This window comes from Ochotona princeps, chromosome 5 (genome assembly GCF_030435755.1).
Source record: "Ochotona princeps isolate mOchPri1 chromosome 5, mOchPri1.hap1, whole genome shotgun sequence".
Taxonomy (NCBI): Eukaryota; Metazoa; Chordata; class Mammalia; order Lagomorpha; family Ochotonidae; genus Ochotona; species Ochotona princeps.
This window is the reverse complement of record NC_080836.1, coordinates 95,323,034-95,342,040: the sequence shown is the minus strand read 5'-3', so window position 1 is coordinate 95,342,040 and position 19,007 is coordinate 95,323,034. Positions and strand designations below refer to the sequence as shown.

General features: G+C 41.2%; 1 protein-coding gene across 1 annotated transcript in view; it reads right to left on the bottom strand.

Annotated features, from left to right (window-relative positions):
• Positions 1–224: 224 nt before the first annotated feature.
• ACSL3 (acyl-CoA synthetase long chain family member 3) overlaps positions 225–19,007 on the bottom strand; it is a 77,602-nt gene continuing 58,819 nt past the window's right edge. The window contains exons 12-16 of the mRNA XM_058665070.1: positions 18,599–18,673; positions 17,435–17,626; positions 16,189–16,303; positions 14,100–14,257; positions 225–959 (exon numbers count right to left, since the gene is read on the bottom strand). Coding sequence (XP_058521053.1) covers positions 802–959; positions 14,100–14,257; positions 16,189–16,303; positions 17,435–17,626; positions 18,599–18,673 — 698 coding nt within the window. The 3' untranslated portion in view covers positions 225–801. The remainder of the gene's footprint in view (positions 960–14,099; positions 14,258–16,188; positions 16,304–17,434; positions 17,627–18,598; positions 18,674–19,007) is intronic.

Below are 19,007 nucleotides of genomic sequence, written 5' to 3'. Positions count from 1 at the left end.
TTTTAAGTTTGGACCTTCTCCTGGTTTCAACAGCTCAACAAAAGATCCCATTTTGATAATAAACAACTAGAGACTAACAACCGATGAGTTAGAGAGACTAACATTCGCTGTGTAAGTCCTTCCCGTTACACCGTGCCTCTGTCCTGCTCAACTAACCTCACTCTGCTTCTGCTTTTCCAGTAAAAAATAAATAAATATATAAAGAAGACACTGTCAGGCAAATATTCACAAGCTCTCGATTTCTTAAAACATAAGTGTGGGTATATTTATTTTTCGCAAATGCATACAAGACAATAATTACATAGCAACAAATCTTTTGTTCAACAATGATTTGATTCATAAGCATTTGAAATTTACATAATTCACATCAATACCCTTGCATGTTTTAAATATAGTTAGGTAAAAAAAAACCCAAATAACCAATTCTTATATTTCCTATTTATCCCTCTATACATCCAAACTTTAAAAAGTTACAAACTGAACATTATACAGAACATATAAATCATGTTTAAAAACTCGAGGTTTTAAAATCACTGTTTCCCCAATAAGATTCGGAAAAATTCATTCTGACAATTATAGTCACAGGTGGTAAACTGGAATAGGGGGAAAACAAACAAGAGACAGACACAAGTTTTCTGTCTTAATATTTTACTAATCCTGTCAGTTAGAAATGGTGATGTCATGAGAACAGTTTCGGTTTAACATGAGGAATGGAGTCGTCTCACGTTTGAGACACGCACTTCAAGTATTTTCCTATTTGATCTGAGCTCACTGTAGCAAACCGATATCAAAAGAGAATAACTATTTTCTCCCATACATTCGCTCAATGTCCGCCTGGTAATGTGTTTTAAGCTCCTTGCGTTTCAGCTTGAAGGCATCTGTCACCAGGCCAGTTTCGGGGGTCCATGGTTCAGGGCTCAAACGAATTTTTACTGGAATTTCGAACTTTTCCAAACTTGCTGAGAAGTTTAAAGAAAAAAAAAAGCAAAAGGAAAGTAATTTAAAATGTACAATCAAAAGCAAGTAATGCAACATCCTCAATCTCTGAGCACAGATCAAATTGTACAAGCAACAAATGACTCCTGAATCTCAGGTCTAAGAGAGCTGACCCTCAAAGGCAGTGTAAGTTAGGAATCGACACTTACCTGGGTTAGTGTAGCAAAAAGCTATTTAATAGACTCCCATCAACAGAAGTATGAACTGAATAAATTAGGTATAAAAGCAATACGGGGACAATATTCTGCCAGCTCTACCTTCAAACCAGAGAAGGTCTCCCTAAGAAACAGTTGAATTTATCTGGACAATAAGATGCTGGACTCTTTGCTTGGTATATGATTGCAACGAAAGAATCTAGACTTAATTTGAACTGTAATACTGCAACTAGGTGGAGGAATCCTCCAAGGGGGGAGGACACGGGGAGGGAATGGGGGAATCCCAGAGCCTATGAATCTGTGTCACATAATGCAACGTAATTAATAATAATAATAAAAAGCCATACAATTGTGTATAAAAGTGGATTTCACTTGTATGTATAGCCAATATATTGTTAGCTAAAAAAAAAAAATTAAAAAGGCAAGTTGCAGAACAGGCTGGGACAAGGGCACCAGACACCTCTAGCGACCAGGATACAAGGGCATTTCCACTTGCTTTTCTCTACTTCATTACAAAAGCATGCTGACATTACATGCTAACAACGCCTTGGAGACCTGGTCACCTTCGTGCTCCTCACACTGACACACAGACTGATGGCGCTGGCGGATGGAGAGACGGGAGGGAAAGGGACAGCATCTGAGGGAGGTGAGGAGATGCAGATGTTTTGTGGTTTAGGGTTTAATTTTAATATTCCAAGATGCTAGGTGGGGAAGGCACTTGCGCATTTTGCCCAGAGGAAGCACATTTTCAGGGGAGAATCTGAGAGAATCCTGTAATGAAAACACGGTGAACAGCGGAGAGACGTGTGAACACAGCAGGCACGTGGCGGCCAGCAGGAACACCAGGGGCCACCGGAGTGTGCAGCTCGCTGAGCCAGAGGAAGCAGGCTGCGGCAGCCAGGGCCTCTGGAGGTCAGTTGTGGTGTGGGTCTAGCGCACAGCCCTGGCTGCTGGCAGGGCCTGTTGGAGCAGGCAGGCAGGGCGCCACCAGACCTTGTGGAGGATAACCACATCTCCTTCCCCTAGGCCCAACCTGCGTGCCCAGGTCAGGGAGGGGTGGGTACCATTCCAAAGCCAGGAAAGGGAGCTGCAGCTTTGCCCACACCAGCTGTGAAACCCAGTCCCACAGGCAACATTGCCAACACAGAATCTTAGGGTACACAGCAACTTCAGGTTCAGATGGGACCCAGGGCCAGGAACAGGGAGTCCTTGAATCATTATGGAGCAAGGGCCTCCTAGCCTTCTCTTCGACCACAAAGGTCAGGTCAGGGAAGCAAGGCAGTAGCTGCACCACTCGCCAGCATCTGCACATGCCCATGATTAGGAATGTTCAAAGAGGGGCAGGCAAGCACTCTCCATGCACTTCAAGTCTGTGCTGGTAGCATGGCAAGGGATGCTCACCCATTCCACAAGGAGAAATGACTCAGTAAACGTCTATGTCGCCAATGCAGAGCACCTGGCTACTTCAAACATTTGTTAACATACCTCAAGGGAGAGACACTCCAATGCAATCACAGTGGAGGGATTTCAAAACTCCACTATCACTACTGGACAGATCAAGTAGGCAGAAACTCAACCAAAAAACAACACAGAAACTCAACAAAAAAACAACATAGTTGAGGCTGGTGCAGCAGCACAGCATGCTAATTCTCTGTCCTGTTGCCAGTTCCTGAACCAGCTGGTCGACTTCCAATCTAACTCTCTGTTTATATCCTGGGACTGCTGTAGAGGATGGCCCAACTCCTTAGGGCCCTACACCTATGTCGGAGACCCAGAAAAAGCTCCTGGCACCTGGCTTCAAATCAGCTTATCTCTGGCCACTGCAGCCACTTGGGGAGTGAACCAGCAGATGAAAGGCTTTTCCTATCCCTCCTTCGCTGTAAAATCAGCCTTTCAAATAAAAATAAATTTTAAAAGAAACAATATAGCCAACCTACACAGTGGATCAAATGGACCCGATTGATATCTACAGAACACATAATCCCAAAGATACACAACACACATTCTTTGTATCAGTACACGGAACCCTCTCCAGGATAGACCACTTGACTGGCCATAAAGCCTCAGCAAATTCAAAAGAACTGAAATCATAGCAAGTATGCTTTCTGATCATCACAGAATGAAAGTGTAAACTGAAAAACCCAAGAAAATATGCAAAAACATAGCATGTTTATGAATGAACAGTGGGTCACAGAAGGAATCAAAAGGGAAATGAAAAGACTTCTGGAAATGATGATCACAACACAACATATCAAAACGCATGGGACACAGCAGGAGTGCAAAGGGGGAAGTTAACAGCAAGTAGTACCTGCATCAGGAAATAAGAAAGGCATTAAATTCTGCATGTATCTCCAAGGAACTACAAAAGCAGCAACCCAAATCCAAAATCAGCAGAAAACAATAATTAAAACTAGAGAATAAAATTCAAAACATAGAACCAACGAATCAAAGAGTTGGTTTTTTGAAAAAATTAACAATACTGATACACACCATTAGCCCAACTAACAAAAACAAAACAAGGAGGGAGAAGACCCAAATCACTAAAATCAGAGATGAAAAGGAAACAGAACATCGTACTCGACAGATACACAAAACATCATCAAGAATTATTGCACATAGCTATGTGCCAAAAAACTGGAAAATCTACAGGAAATGGATTGATTTCTGGACACATATAACCTACCGAAATTGAGTCACGAGGACGTCAAAAACCTGAATACACCAGTCGACAGACCAAAGATTAAATCCGTGAAAAAGATTCTCCCAACAAACAAAAAGTTCAGGGCCAAATGTCTTCATTACCAAATTTAACCAAATCTTTCAAGAACTAATTCTAATCCTTCACGGTTTATTCAATACAACAGAAAAGCAGGCAACTATGAGGCCAACATGACCTGAATTCCAAAACTAGAAAAAGATGCAACAGAAAAAGAGAAATGCAGGTCAATATCCCTGATAAATATAAATGCAAAAATCCTCAACAGAATAGTAGCTAATTGAATCCAACAACATATGAGAAAATGAACTCAGAACATGTGGTATGTAGGGATGGCTTAACACACACAAATCAATACAAGTGTGATCTACCACACTCACAAGGTCAAGAATAAAAACCATGTGACTGGCTCCACTGATGCAGGGAAAACATCTGATAAAACACAGCATCCTTTCATGCTAAAAAAATTTAAGCAAACTGTGCACAGAAGGAACATTATTCACCACAGTGAAGGTAAGATAGGAAAAACCCAATGCCAGACTCAAACTGCCTAGGGAGACCTGGAGCCCTTTCCTCTAAAATCTGGAATCAGAGAAGGACGCCAACTGCTATTCAACAGTCCTGCAAGTTAGACCCAGAGCTATATGGCAAGAAAAAGAAATCAAAGGGAAATAATTGGGAAAGGAGGAAGTCATGCTACCTGTGTGCAGATGGCAAGATTCTCTACAGAGGAGGATCAAAAGACTTTACTGAAAGACTATTGGAACTCACGAGGCCTGCCAAGGATGCAGGAAATAAAATCAATACACAAAAATCAGTGCCCTTTATATACATAATTTCATAGCTGAGAAAGAGTTTGCCAAGACCAGTGCCTTTCATAGTAGCAGCAATTAAAAAAAAAAATTCAGTGCCTTAGGTAGATGTAGCCAGGGACAGAAGGAACTCTATGATGAAGATCTCAAACATGTCAAAATATGCCACGTTCATGGATAGGTAAAACCAGCACCTTAAAATGTCCATAACGCCCCAGGTAATCTACGGATTTAAGGGAATTCTAATTGAAATACATGTGACATTCTCAGACATATAAAAAAGATGCTAAAATTCATATGGAAACATAAGAGACTTCAAATTGTTAAAGCAATCTTAAACAACAAAGACAAAGCCAGAGGTTACAATACCAGACACCAAGATGTACTACAGAGAAGCTACAAACAAAATAGCCTGGTACTGGCACAGAAACAGACATGAAGATCAGTGGGACAGAAGCGTCACAAATGAACCCACATATTTACAGTCAGTTTATTTTAATAAGCAAACAAAAATCAATCCATGGAAAAAAAATTGCTGGGAAAATTGGATCCACATGTGTATGTGCAGAAGAAACAAGATGTCCCCCGCCACCTTTTACACACACACGGATCAAAGCTCTAACTCTGTGATCTGACACCATCAAATTACTAAAGGAAACTGGGAACACTCTGCAAGACACAGGTGTAGGCAAAGACTTCATGAAAAAAAAAATCCATAAGGACGGGCAATTAAAGCAAAAGTAAACAAACGGGATTACATCAAGCTAGGAAGTTTCTGCACTGCAAAGTGAATAGTCACTCTAGAACCTCAACAACAGCAGCAAAAAAAAAATTTTTTGTTAAAAACTAGGCAAAGGACATGAACAGGTATTTTTCTAGATGAAATGAAAATGGCTAACAGGGGTCCAGCTCTATGGCCTAGTGGTTAAAGTCCTCACCATGAGTGCACCGGGATCCCATATGGGCACCGGTTCTAGTCCCGGCAGCCCCACTTCCCATCTAGCTCCCTGCTTATGGCCTGGGAAAGCAGTCGAGGACGGCCTAAAGCCTTGGACCCTGCACCTGCATGGAACACCTGGAGGAAGTTCCTGGCTCCTACCTTAGGATCGGCGTAGCACTGCCCTTAGCAGTCAATTGGGGAGTAAATCATCAGATGGAAGATCTTTCTCTCTGTCTCTCCTCCTCTCTGTATATCTGACTTTCCAATAAAAACAAATAAATCTTTAAAAAAAGAGAGAAAAGAAAATGGCTAGCAAACATAGGAAAAAATGCGTAGGGTTTGCGGCTCCACCTAACTCTGGGGAGAATGGCTATCACATAGAAACTAAAAGAAATGAACAGGGCCCGGCGCTATAGCGCAGTGGTTAAAGTCCTGGCCTTGCATGTACTGGGATCCCATACGGGCACCGGTTCTAAACCCGGCGGCCCCCGCTTCCCATCCAGCTCCCTGCTTGTGGCCTGGGACAGCAGTTGAGGACAGCCCAAAACCTTGGGATCCTGCACCTGTGTGGGAGACCCAGAAGAGCTCCTGGCTCCTGCCTTCGGATTGGCTCAGCTCTAGCCATTGCGCTCACTTGGGGAGTGAACCATCAGACGGAAGATCTTCCTCTCTGTTTCTCCTCTGTATATCCACCTTTCCAATAAAAATAAATAAATCTTTAAAAAAAAACAAATGAACAAAACCCAATTAATGGTAGTTGAGGATATGGCAAAAAATGTACCCTAATCTCCCTATACTTGCTAGTACATACAAGAATCTGGTCTGGGAACACCTCAAAGCTTCTTTTGGGGATCTCCCCAATAGAAATGGTGGACTCAGAACCCTAACCAAAAAAAGACGGAAGACAGAACAGGTCAATCCACCACCTCAGCTATATGTTGGCAGCGAAATACTGGACAAATGGAAACTCTACAATGGACTATGTCAATGGATTCTTCAACGACCTCATCGTGTCTGGAGTGGCGAGATTGGCAGCAATTCATAACTGGTGAACCATCAAAACCACTTGAGCAAGGATCTCAGAGCATGCCCCACTTTGGGGACCTGGGGTGGGTGGGAGACTGGATGGGGCTTCTTCAATATTCCCTTTACTTCCGATACATAAAGGAAACAATGGGGAAATAATAGTCTTAGCCACTTCCCTATAGCCCTAGTACCTTTTTACCCTAATTAACAATGTAAACATTGTAAAAAAAAAAAATAAAAATAAAGCAATGTGATGAGGTGTTGAAAAAAAAAAGTACCCTAATCCTTTACTGGTGGGAATGTAAATTAGTGCAAGCCCCATGAAAGACCATATGGCGATTCCTGAGACGTACATGCTACCCAGGCGTCCCACTGCTGATAATACATCCCAACCACACGGATCCCGCATACGAGAGCACTACCTACAGTAACCCCATGCTTACAGCGGCGCAATGCACCAGAGCTAATAGCCAATACCCAGCAACTGAAATCTGGATAAAGCAAGCATGGCATGCAAAAACTACGGACTACTACTCAGCCATAAAAAGGGATGAAATCTTACCATTTACAACAAAATGGACCCCACTGGAAACCACTAAGCTAAGTGAAAAAAGTCAGTGCCCAAAAGACAAGCATCATGCTTCCTCCAAACTGTGAGAGCTAACACCCAGCACAGTAATACAGCCTGCAGGATCAAGATGAGCACCCTGGGGCGCACGGCTGGTACAGCACGCACCAACCCTGAGCGACGGCAGCATGTCCATTTTAATTTGAGTTCACATTGTATCATTCTTTCCCTCTACTTCCCATGTCATGTCTTTCTATATCGGAGAGCTAAGCTTCTCACTGTGAAGTGAATGAACAGGCTGATGCAGTCATTTGGAGAAAAAAAACCAGTAACGGGAGATAGGGAGGGGAGGAGGGAAGAACCTGTGCTTCTAAACCAGTGTCGTGAAAACATGTGAACTCTACTAACTATATAATCTTTAAATGCAAGGTCTATTTTATTTATTTGAAAGGCAATGTTATAGACATCAAAGGGGGGGCAGGGAGAGAGACAGAGAGGTCTTCCATCCACCGGTCCACCAGTCAGGAATGTCTTGCAGGTCTGCTGTGTGGGCTGCGTCCCACTGCTTTCCCAGGTGCAGCTGATGTGGAGCAGCTGGGACTCCAGTGGAACAGCTGCTCCATGGGGGATGCCGGCACTACACGGAGCAGCTTAACCTGCAGGACGCAGCACCAGCCCTGAGGAGATGGAGTTTTAAAGAAATACAAGACCTTAACATCACTGACGTATTCTTCATCCTTTTGACGGGTATTTCCTGAGAATTTATTATATCTAAAGTATTTTAATAATGTTTAAAATACACAAAAACAAATAATGTTTCTAAATGGTCCATAACCAGAAAGGAAGAAATAGGCAAAGACCAAACTGTAACAATTCCTCAAAAAAGGTGCAAGTTAAGTGTGATGTCAGAAAGTTGACAGGACAAGAGGATATAGCTCCTCTCACGCCACCCCATCTAAGACATGGACTTGACTCTCATCCTGCACGTGCCCTTGGGAGGGACCTGAAGCCAGCTTTTATGCTCCAGCACAAAGTGAGACAAGAGCATTAAAGTCTGAGAAAACACCAGGCATTCACCCTCCAGAGTCCATCCTTCCCATCGCCATATGGAGGAAACCCCATTTCCCAACTTCTTCCTGGAGAAAAATTTATATCTAAAATTCTGGTTTTGCTTTCTGGCTTGCCTGGAACTATGTATTACAGGATCAAGGGCACCAGTTTCCAAGGCTGCACTATCACACAGAGACACAAGAGGGAGCGCCTGAATCACAAACAACAAACCAGAGCAGAGGCGCCTCAGGCAAGCCTGGCGCCAGCTGGGAAATCACCAGGACCTCAGGAAGGAATTCATCGCAGGGTGAAACACTGAGAAGAATGCAGTTCTTTGTGGCCAAATGGGCCAAACTGGAAACCATAATGCTAAGGGAAATGAGCCAATCCCAAAAGGTTAAATACCACATGTTTGCCTTAATTTGATATGATGTTATGTATAACAAGTTATGTTATGAATGTTATATGTTGTGTATAAACCAAAATTGAAATGTCAATGAGGTGGTCACAGAAGGTGGATAAGAAATCGCATTTACTTTTACCATATTGGTTACTCATTACTATGTCAATTAATTCCATAATGATGTAAATTTTTGCTGATGGTATGTTGGAGCTTTTAATTGATTGGGATGATACTCTGCTGGCTCTGTCTTCAGACCAGAGAGGGTATACCTAAGAAGCCGTTGAACTTGACTAGACAATAAGATGCTAGACTCTATGTTTGGTATATGCTTGCAATGGGGGAATCTCAACTGAACTTGAACTGTGGTTATGCAACAAGGTGGAGGAATCCACCATGGTGGGAGGGTTTGGGGAGGGGTGGGGAGAATCCCAGTACCTATGAAACTGTGTCACATAATATAATGTAATTAATGAATTTAAAATAAAATTTAAAAAAAAAAAAAAAAAAGAAGGGTAGCTTCCTTTACAGTGCCAAAGTGCCAACAAAACACCGGAAGACAAGTAAAGAGAGATGTATCTAAAGACGGAGTAAGTCAAACCAAATCTCCAGACATCAACTTCAAAGAAAGAGACGCATGAATCATCAGATGAAGAACTCAATACCGTAATGAAGGAACTAAGGAGTTAAGCGCACAGAGAGAACAGAACAAATCAGGAAAGTAACTTGAGAGTAAGTGAAGATGATAATAATCTTTTTTTTTTTAAAGATTTATTCTTATTACAAAGTCAGACATACAGAGAGGAGGAAAGACAGAGAGGAAGATCTTCCGTCCAATGTTTCACTCCCCAAGTGAGCCGCAACGGGCCGGTGCGCGCCGATCCGATGCCGGGAACCTGGAACCTCTTCCAGGTCTCCCACGCGGGTGCAGGGTCCCAATGCATTGGGCCGTCCTCAACTGCTTTCCCAGGCCACAAGCAGGGAGCTGGATAGGAAGCAGAGCTGCCGGGACTAGAACCGGCGCCCATATGGGATCCCGGGGCGTTCAAGGTGAGGACTTAAGCCGCTAGGCCACGCCGCCGGGCCCGATAATAATCTTAAAAACCTGCAGAAGTAGAACTAGACAAATTCTGGAACTGAGTAATAGCACACATAAATTGAAAAATTCACCAGAGAAGTTCAACAGAAAATCTGACCAGAAAAGAGAAAAAATTAGCAAGCTCAAGATAAACTTTTTGAATTACAAAACAGAAGGGGGGGAACCTATTAAAGACATGGACTCTTCCCGTCCAATAATACAAGATAATCTTTTCATTTCTTTGTGTCTCCTTTGATTCCTTTAAGCAGCCTTTTGTAGTTGTCCACGAACATAATGTTCTCCTCCTTGGTTAGGTTAATAGTCAGTAAATAGAAATGCAAGTGATTTTTTTCATGTTGATTTTGTATCCTTAAAGGTTGCTGAAATCTTTTTGTTATCATTTTTTGTGGATCCTTTAGGATTTTCTACATATTAGCATTCAGCTTATTAACAGTTCAGACGCCCATTTTTGGTTTTCTTGTCGTACTGCTCTGGCTGGTATTTCTGGGACTATGCTGAACAGCAGTGTGAGTGGAGACACCCTTCCTTTGTGCCTGTTAGTAGCAGGAAAGCTTTCATTATCTTACTGTTCCCCCGATGTCTGCTGTAGGCTTTTCATATATGCCTTTGCTTATTTTGAAGTAGTATTTTTTTTCCTATTTCATGCTGAGTATTTTTATTGTGAAGAAAATTTGAATCTTATCATGCTTTTTTCTACATTAACTGGTGGATCATTATTAATTTTATAAAACTTCATTTTTTAATTTGGTGTGTTTCACTGATTTTTCGTGTATTGAAAAGCATCTTGCATTTCAGGTGTAACTCCTACTTGATTTGGTATATATCCCTTTTAATGTACTATTGAATTTGACTTGAGACTATTTGGGGGCATTTTTGCATCAGTCAGTACTTATTAGATCTGTAGTTTTTCTCTCGCCTTCTGATTTTGATATCAGAATATGATTATATAGAATGAATTTGGTGTTTCCTGCTCTTTCATTTTTTGTGGAGAATTTGAGGAGGTTTGCTCTTAATTTGTTTTAAACATTTAAACAATTTTCTTCCTTAAGAAGAAATAAAAAAATTTCTTATTTATTTTTATTAGAAAGTCAGATTTATAGAGAGGAGAGACGGAAAGATTTCCCCAAGTGGCTGCAATAGCCACAAGTGAGCTAATCGCAAGCCAGGAGCCAGAAACTTCTGGGTCTCCCACGCGTGTTGGGTCCCAGCACTTTGGGTCATGCTCAACCGCTTTCCCAGCCACAAGTAAGGAGCTAGATGGGAAGTGGAGTAGCCAGGATATGAACCGGCGCCAGTATGGGATCCCAGTGCATGCAAGGCAAAGACATTAGCCTTTTAATTTTCCATTAAAAATACTTTGCAATTAAAAAAAAAAAAACACTTTGTTTGTCTTTATGTCTCCTTATCATTGCGCAGGCTGAGAGCACCCTGCCAGATCACCACGTGTCTCTGGCGAGTCCCCTTCTTGCCTTCCCCTGGCTGTGGCTTAGTGATATTCAGATGTACTGCAGGAATTCATAGAGATCTCTTCCTGGGTAACCAACCTTTTATCATGACATAGTTTCTAACTTAGTCTTCTGTGACCGTTTTTGCCTTAAAGTCTTTTATTTAATGTAGTCACAGCCACCTTCTGTCTTCAACCTACTTACTGTTTCTGTGGAGTATCTTATGTCCTTTTTTATTAGCCCTGACAATCCTTAGATTTAAACTGAGTTCCTTGTAGATAGAAAATAGTTGGTGCCTGTGGTATTTGTAAACTGTCTTTATATGGACTTAACAAAGATTTATGTGTATAAATATCAGCTATAAGAAGTAGAGTGTTACATCGGCCACTTGTAAGGGAGAGAAAGCCTGCACGTGGGCAGCAGCTCGTGCGTGAGGAACTCTCCTCGGACAGGCTGCCCTGGACATCTCGGACACTGCTAATCGGTCCCCACTGTTAAAGAAGCCATTTTCTCGAAGCAACATTCCCTCTCTTAGTCCACACACCACACACACCTGTCATATCTTCATATATGCATGTAAACTAATAGTGATTTTACTTTTCTTGAGTAATCATGCCTAGTACAGGTACAACTTAATGAAGTTATACCTACCTCCCCACCCCGTTTCACACCACATTAAAAAAAAAAATCTAACTTAGAATTAATTAAAGGACTACATGTAAGAGCTAAAAGTAAAACAACCCTTAGAAGGAAGTTTTATGTCTTTGAAGCTATGTCTTTGGGACTTGGATTAGGCAAGAGCTTCTTTGACAGGACACCACAAACAGAAATACGAGAAGAAAAAAGAGGCTGGCACCACAGCACAGAGGGCAAACTCACACCGGTGACACCAACACCCTGAGTGCAGTGCAGGTGCGGCCGCTGCTGCTGACGCACCGGGAAAGCAGCAGCACACGGCCTCATCAACTCCGCTCCCCGACACCCTAGCGGGCCCAGGCGGAATTCCAGGCTCTAGCTTCGGCCTGGCCCAGCCTCGATGGCTGCAGCCATTATGGAAGTGAACATCAAGAACGGAAGATCTCTTTCTATCCCTCACTCTGTAACTCTGCCTTTAAAATAAATAAACCTTTTTAAAAAAGAAAAACAAAAATTGTAATTCACTGAAATTTAAAACTTCCATACTTCAAAAAAAACACCATGAAGAAAGTAAAAAGGCATGGCAAACAACAGCAGAAAATTTCTGTAAACTGTATGCCTGACAATGGAGTTATATCCTGGATATACAGCATACAACTTAATAACAATCATTAAAAGATCCATAAAAAAATCTAAATATTTGTCAAAGAATATAGACAGTGGTCAACAGGCACATAAAAATATTTTCAACCTCATTAGCCAGCGAGAAAATGTAAATCAGACACATTAAGAAGATATCATGGGCCCAGCACAGTGGCCTAGCGGCTAAAGTCCTCGCCTTGAAAGCCCCGGGATCCCATATGGGTGCCGGTTCTAATCCCGGCAGCTCCACTTCCCATCCAGCTCCCTGCTTGTGGCCTGGGAAAGCAGTTGAGGACAGCCCAAAGCTTTGGGACCCTGCACCCGCGTGGGAGACCCGGAAGAGGTTCCTGGTTCCCGGCATCGGACTGGCACAGCACCAGCTGTTGCGGCTCACTTGGGGAGTGAAACATTGGACGGAAGATCTTCCTCTCTGTCTCTCCTCCTCTCTGTATATCTGACTTTGTAATAAAATAAATAAATCTTTAAAAAAAAAGAAGATATTATTTTACCCACATACATCAGAGGTAGAAATAAGAGTTAATGCTGCCATTTTTGAAAAACAGAAAAAATATTTTAGGAAATACTGTTACTCTAGATGTTCTTCAAAAAAGAGTTACTATGAAGTTGGTGAATGTCCTATTCATTTCACTTGTAAGTATCTACCAAATAAAAAAAAAATCTACACAAAAACCCACACTTCAACAATTTATAGTAGCATATTTATAATAGCCTGAAGTAGAAAAAAATGTTCAGTTGAACAAATTGAACATTTGAACAAAAAAGCAAATGTTCAAATGTAGTAATATTACTTGGAAATGAAGTATTGGCACATGGCACATGAACTTTTGAAACACAATGGTAGTGAAGCAGACCACTGATTAGACGATTCCTCTCTGGAGTAGGTAAGTCTACAGATAGACAATCACTTAGCGGTTGATGACAGATGGGGTTTGGGGTGATTATGGAGAGTGTCTGTTAATGGATGCAGCATCTCTTTTGGGCTTGATGGCTACACAACTAGTGAACATACAAACTTAAAATTAAGACTTATTTCCATATTCCACCTTATTTAAGAATTATGTAGGTTTCTAACAAAGATCCATTAATTAAAGCAATTTAACATCAGTCCACAATTTGAAATTATGTGAAAATGTTTGAAAGCTATCTCAAGCTGCTATAGTACAAAATGCAAAGACAAAACCGTTTTATCAAACCAACAACACTAAACCAGTCTCGGATCAAAAGAAAAATAAGCACAGAACATATGAGTACAACCACCTACTACACACTAAGGGTACCCAAGGCTGCAGAAGGAATTGTGCAGCGTTCCCCGTGGAATAATGTGGACAGAAAACCAAACAGGGGCTTGAGGAACAGCTGTGAGCAGCAGAGAAAGGGCCAGAAAAGACAGTAGCAGAGATACAAACACTGAAATACAGGCCCACAAACACTGGCTCGGTGGGAGCGGATGAGTTGTGTGTTTCTTGTAGAGATTCATTAGTGTATTCTTCCATCTACCAATGGCAGGAATGGTTTCTGGACAATGATGTACTGTAAGCCTCACACAGGTTGACAGGCATGAGTTCTTTGGCTCAGATTGACCGAAACACTCACCTGAAACAGCAGCTTCAGAAAGCACTCTGAGTACTTCATTTTCCATTTCAGAACTGTTACACAGCTCTTCCCAAGTTCCTTTAAGTCCTTTCTTCCGAGCTAATTCTGTTAGTTCTTTTTGATTTGGCACAACAAATCCAATGACATAAGAATGGTAACTGCAATATATATATAAAGGATCTCTGTTAATGAACAAACCAGCTTATTAAGTTTGCAGTTACTAATTACATTCAATGACATTTAGTAACTGTCTATTTACAATTTTCTTAAAGTGTACATACCATACTTACTATGACAAACCTACTTCAGGTAACAGTTTCTTGCATCTTATGTCCCAAGGTTTTGAGAACTCACTGCGAAATAAGCCTTAATTTGACAACCCATGATAAACCTCAAGTATTCCTAATTACTATAAATTGTCATTAAAAATACTTTAAGTCATCTTTAAAATATAAGTAATTAATGGTAACAGGTTAAACAAAAAATACAGTCCAATGTAAATTAGGAACTGTGGCTAAAAGAACTCTGGCAGCAAGTCAAAATTATATGATACTTTTTCTTTATCATTAGAAGTTCTGTTGACAATTCAACTCTGAGCATGGAAATGAAGGCAGCCCTGTGCTAACAGTCATGAAACAGCTGAAAGAGCATAGTTCTACTTACTATCATTGAAATATAAAATTGTGGTGAGATAAATGGCTAATTAATGTGTAGAATCATTCACAAATCAATGTAGTGCACCTACTTAAGGTTGTTTATTTATTTAGAGATAGACAAAGTCTCTGACCTACTCTTTCACTACCTAAAAGCCCACAACAGGAAGGGGCCACAGCCAGGACCTGGAAACTCAGCCCAGGTCTCCCAGGTGGGCAGCAGGAACCATCATCATGGCCTCTCAGGGTCTGCAAAGACAAAAGCTGGGGCCAGGAGCAAGAGCTGGGAACGACACCTAGGTATTTCATACAGAATGTGGGCATATTACTCGCTAGGCAACCACCTGTCCCACTGTAGTTCATCTTTAGTGTGGCCCAAACCCCAGTCTTATTCTAAATTGTTTTTTCTAATACCCAACTCAATATTCCCACAATAAACGCCACCTGCTATAGATAGGTTCCTAGGTCCTTCTATAAAATAGCCTATCATTCTCTGTCGTTCTGTATGTAACTTTAGTTTTCAAAATAATTAATCTTAAAAAAAAAGAAAAAAAAAAAAAAAAAGCAGGGGAAGAAGGGCTGGCATTGCCGAGTAGCAGGTAACCTACCCATCGGTAAAGCCAGCATTCCCGTGCTGGTTCATGGCCCAACTGCTCCACTTCCAATCCAGCTCCCCACTAACTCCTGGGAAAAGCAGTAGAAAGATGGCCCAAGCGTTTCGGTCCTTACCTCCCTCGCAGGAAACCTGGATAAAACTCATGGCTTTGACCTGGTGCAGCACTAGCCACTGGTCATCTGAGGAGTGAATCAGCTAATGGAAGCTCTCTCTGAACAATTACCACTTACAATACTTTAATGAAACATGTAATCAGAGTTTCAATCTGAAATTCCAACATTTCTCAAGAATGTAGTTTTGAGATTTTACAAACTCTCCATCTTCACTTCCTTTGCAATGATCTCATGAGCCAGGAATGCTACATGGTAAAGCCATGACTTGACAGGGCTTCGTTTAGGAGATTCCAGCCCCACCCACAGAGCTCAACAGGTTCTGCTGACAGCACAGCGACTCAGTGCTGAACAGTGGCCTGTTTCCTGAAGCTTCACTGCCCTTTCCTCTGCAGTAACCCTGCAAACTGTGCAGAGATCACACAGCTGGGAGCACACCAAGACAGCAGAAAGAAAGACTTTGTTTTCTTCCTCTCCCTACCACACAGGACACCACAATGAGAGGTAAAGTAGAAAAGAGAAACAGCACGGTGATGAGGGAGAAGCACTGACGGGAGAAATCAGGAATGACTCTAACAACCAGGCTCTTCCCAGAGATAATGGGTAAGAAGGAAAAGCGCTTGGCAAAGTTGTATAAAGAAGGCCCACAGAGGCAGGAAATGTCCACAGCACACCAGATATCTTAGGCAGTCTGCATTCTACATTCTTACCTGTTTGCATATGCACAAATATTATCTATCAGTGGAAGGTTCTTCAAAGCAGCTTCTACTTTTCCAAGGGAAACATATTCCCCTGCCTGGAGTTTGACAAGGTCCTTCTTACGATCTGCACAAAAAGAAAAGAGGGAAACAACATTGAGAAGAACTCCACTGATCACACCCTTAATACAAATAAACACTGGTCACATGCTAAATAACTTGCTATCAAATTACTTGCAAGTTTTACTACATTAAGTATTTATGGTTATGCTGAAAGTAGCAAAACATAATAAAATTATGCAATAATTGTGGTACTATTACATACAGCTCAGGTCTCAGAGAGAATGAGATGCAGCCAAGAAGGAAATCACTGGCAAAGGCCTAAAATCTGACAGGTCTAAGAACCGTAGCACAGAGCAAGAAGGCGACAGCTGAGGATGGAGGCAGGCAGGTCAACAGGGGTCACGTAACAGTTAACCTGCACCGAGCTCCAGCAGCCACCAAAAGGTCTTCAGAAGAAAGAGACCCAGTAAGAACAGTGCTGAGTAATGGCACAGTGGCAGACAGATGTTTTTAAGGGGAGCTAGGAACGGAAACAAAAAGGAATTTCTTATCGCAGAATGCTAGAAGACTCAAATTAGACCCTCAATCCCGTAAGGAGGGAAAGAATATGATTTTGAAGCATGTCTCATAAGATAAATCTATGAGATGGGACAGGAATTAGGAACTGACTTACGAGCTTTTTGGCTCACCTTTGGTTTCAAGTTAGCGTGACGGGGACAGAAATGCCAGTAACTAAAAGGAAGACCCGTAGAGGGGCAGGAGGGACAGGCACTTACTGCCTCACACGGGTAACTACTTGAGCTGCCAGGCTTTTGTTCTATTGGGCAACCGAAGGCAACAGCTGTGTAAGCATCACCAAATAAACCCTAGTGTCAAAGAATTAACAAAAGTGATTCTCTCCTATACAAGCAGGAGAAAATGACCAAGGATTATCTCACGGTAATTAAAAACATCACTACTATAGGGAGTTTTGAGGACCTCTAAATGACAAGCTTCGAAATTATCTGCCTAAGCAGAGAAAGTAAAAGGCAGACCTATTAAAAAACTTTCGTATTCCAGGTTTGATTTAACAGACCATGTCAAATTATACAAAGACAGACTCTTAGGTTATTAAATAGCTTCTCTAAATGTGCAACACCTTTAGGCAAAACTATTTCTGAAATATTCACTACCAAAAAATTACCAGATGGCTTACCAATAATCTTTAAACAACCATCAGGGTCAAATTCTCCAATATCTCCAGTACAAAGCCACCTCTGCCCATTTTCATCTTCAAAGAAATCAGCCTTGGTTTTTGCTTCATTTTTATAGTAGCCCATTGTCACATTCTGGCCACCAATAAGAATTTCACCCCTGGGATGTGGCTTATCAGTATTAAAGTATCCACCTAATAAATATAAAATAATTTAAGAGTAAAGTCATTATTTTATTCCTATATGTAACATGTAAACATTTGAAACCAGTAGTTTCAATAAACGGACAACGTTTATCAATGTAACAGTAGGTGCAAAATTTCAGCTGCTTAACCATAGGCAAGTATGCTTTTAAACTATTTTTTAAAAATTACTCCTTAAAATTCAGTATCATCCACCTATAAAATAATTATACTCCACACATAAGAGGTTTCATCAAAGATTCTGTGGAGTCCTAAATATCACACCAATGTAATAAAAGTACTAAGCTACACATTTAATAATAGAACAAGTATCTAGAAAGTCAGTTTTCCATGTATCTTGCAGACATCATTTCAGAATGACAAGCCTAAATTCACCAAACATTTCCACAATTTCTGCTACAACTGGCTGAGCTATGATCCCTGAGCCTCAGCATGTCACCTTCGTAGAGAAGGTCCATCGGAAGCAGTCACAGGAACTGTACACACGTCAGCAGCTCGCTGAGGGTTCCAAAGTGGCTAGCATTTTCAAGGGTGCATGCAACAGAGCTACATGGAATCAGAGTGATAGTTTGCTGATAGACTCTGAAGCTCTTAGGGGAAAGAAATAAAGGGCACATTCACACACACAAAATCACATGTGATGGGATTTATGATTTTCCCGCTACAAAACAATAACATTTTTCATTTAGCGCCTTTCTTAAGTTTACATCATAATTCTTACACATATTTGTGTTATAAGACAATTAACAAAATAAAAAAAGTGTAATTCTTTAGAACCATCATTGAAACAAAGAAACTAAATGTGTACCCATAACTCTAGAGAGAATGTAACTATTACAAAGGACAAAAATACGCTCTGGTGACAGTTCTTTATTCCGAAAATAAGCAAAGAAATGAAGCACAACTCTAAAGTTTAATGTTATAAAAATGTATGTATGCTCTTTGGTTACAATAGGACATTACCTTCCTCCCAGTTCTTTAATTTGATTTCACAGCACACCAATGGTGCTCCCACTCTTCCAGTATTGTAGTCCCACGCTGAGAAACAAAGAAAAAACAAGTACTTCAAAACAGTAGTTAATCATTTGCTTTATTTTTCTAAATTACTAACTAATTTATCCCAAAGCTTAGAAATTGGAATTTGTAAAAGCAGATGCAGGAAACCGGCAAAGCACAAGCTGTGGTCTGTACAGGTATGCTGTTGCTGAGTTTTACTAAAACCTCAATTAACTATTGCCGTTCTTAATAATCAAAAAATGGAATCTCCAGTAAGGTCAGACCCACATTTGAGGCAGAGCAACCATGGCAGCCTCTGTTGGACAAGCAGCCTGCTCAATGTCCCTGGGATCCTCCCCCATCACATTTCCTCAAG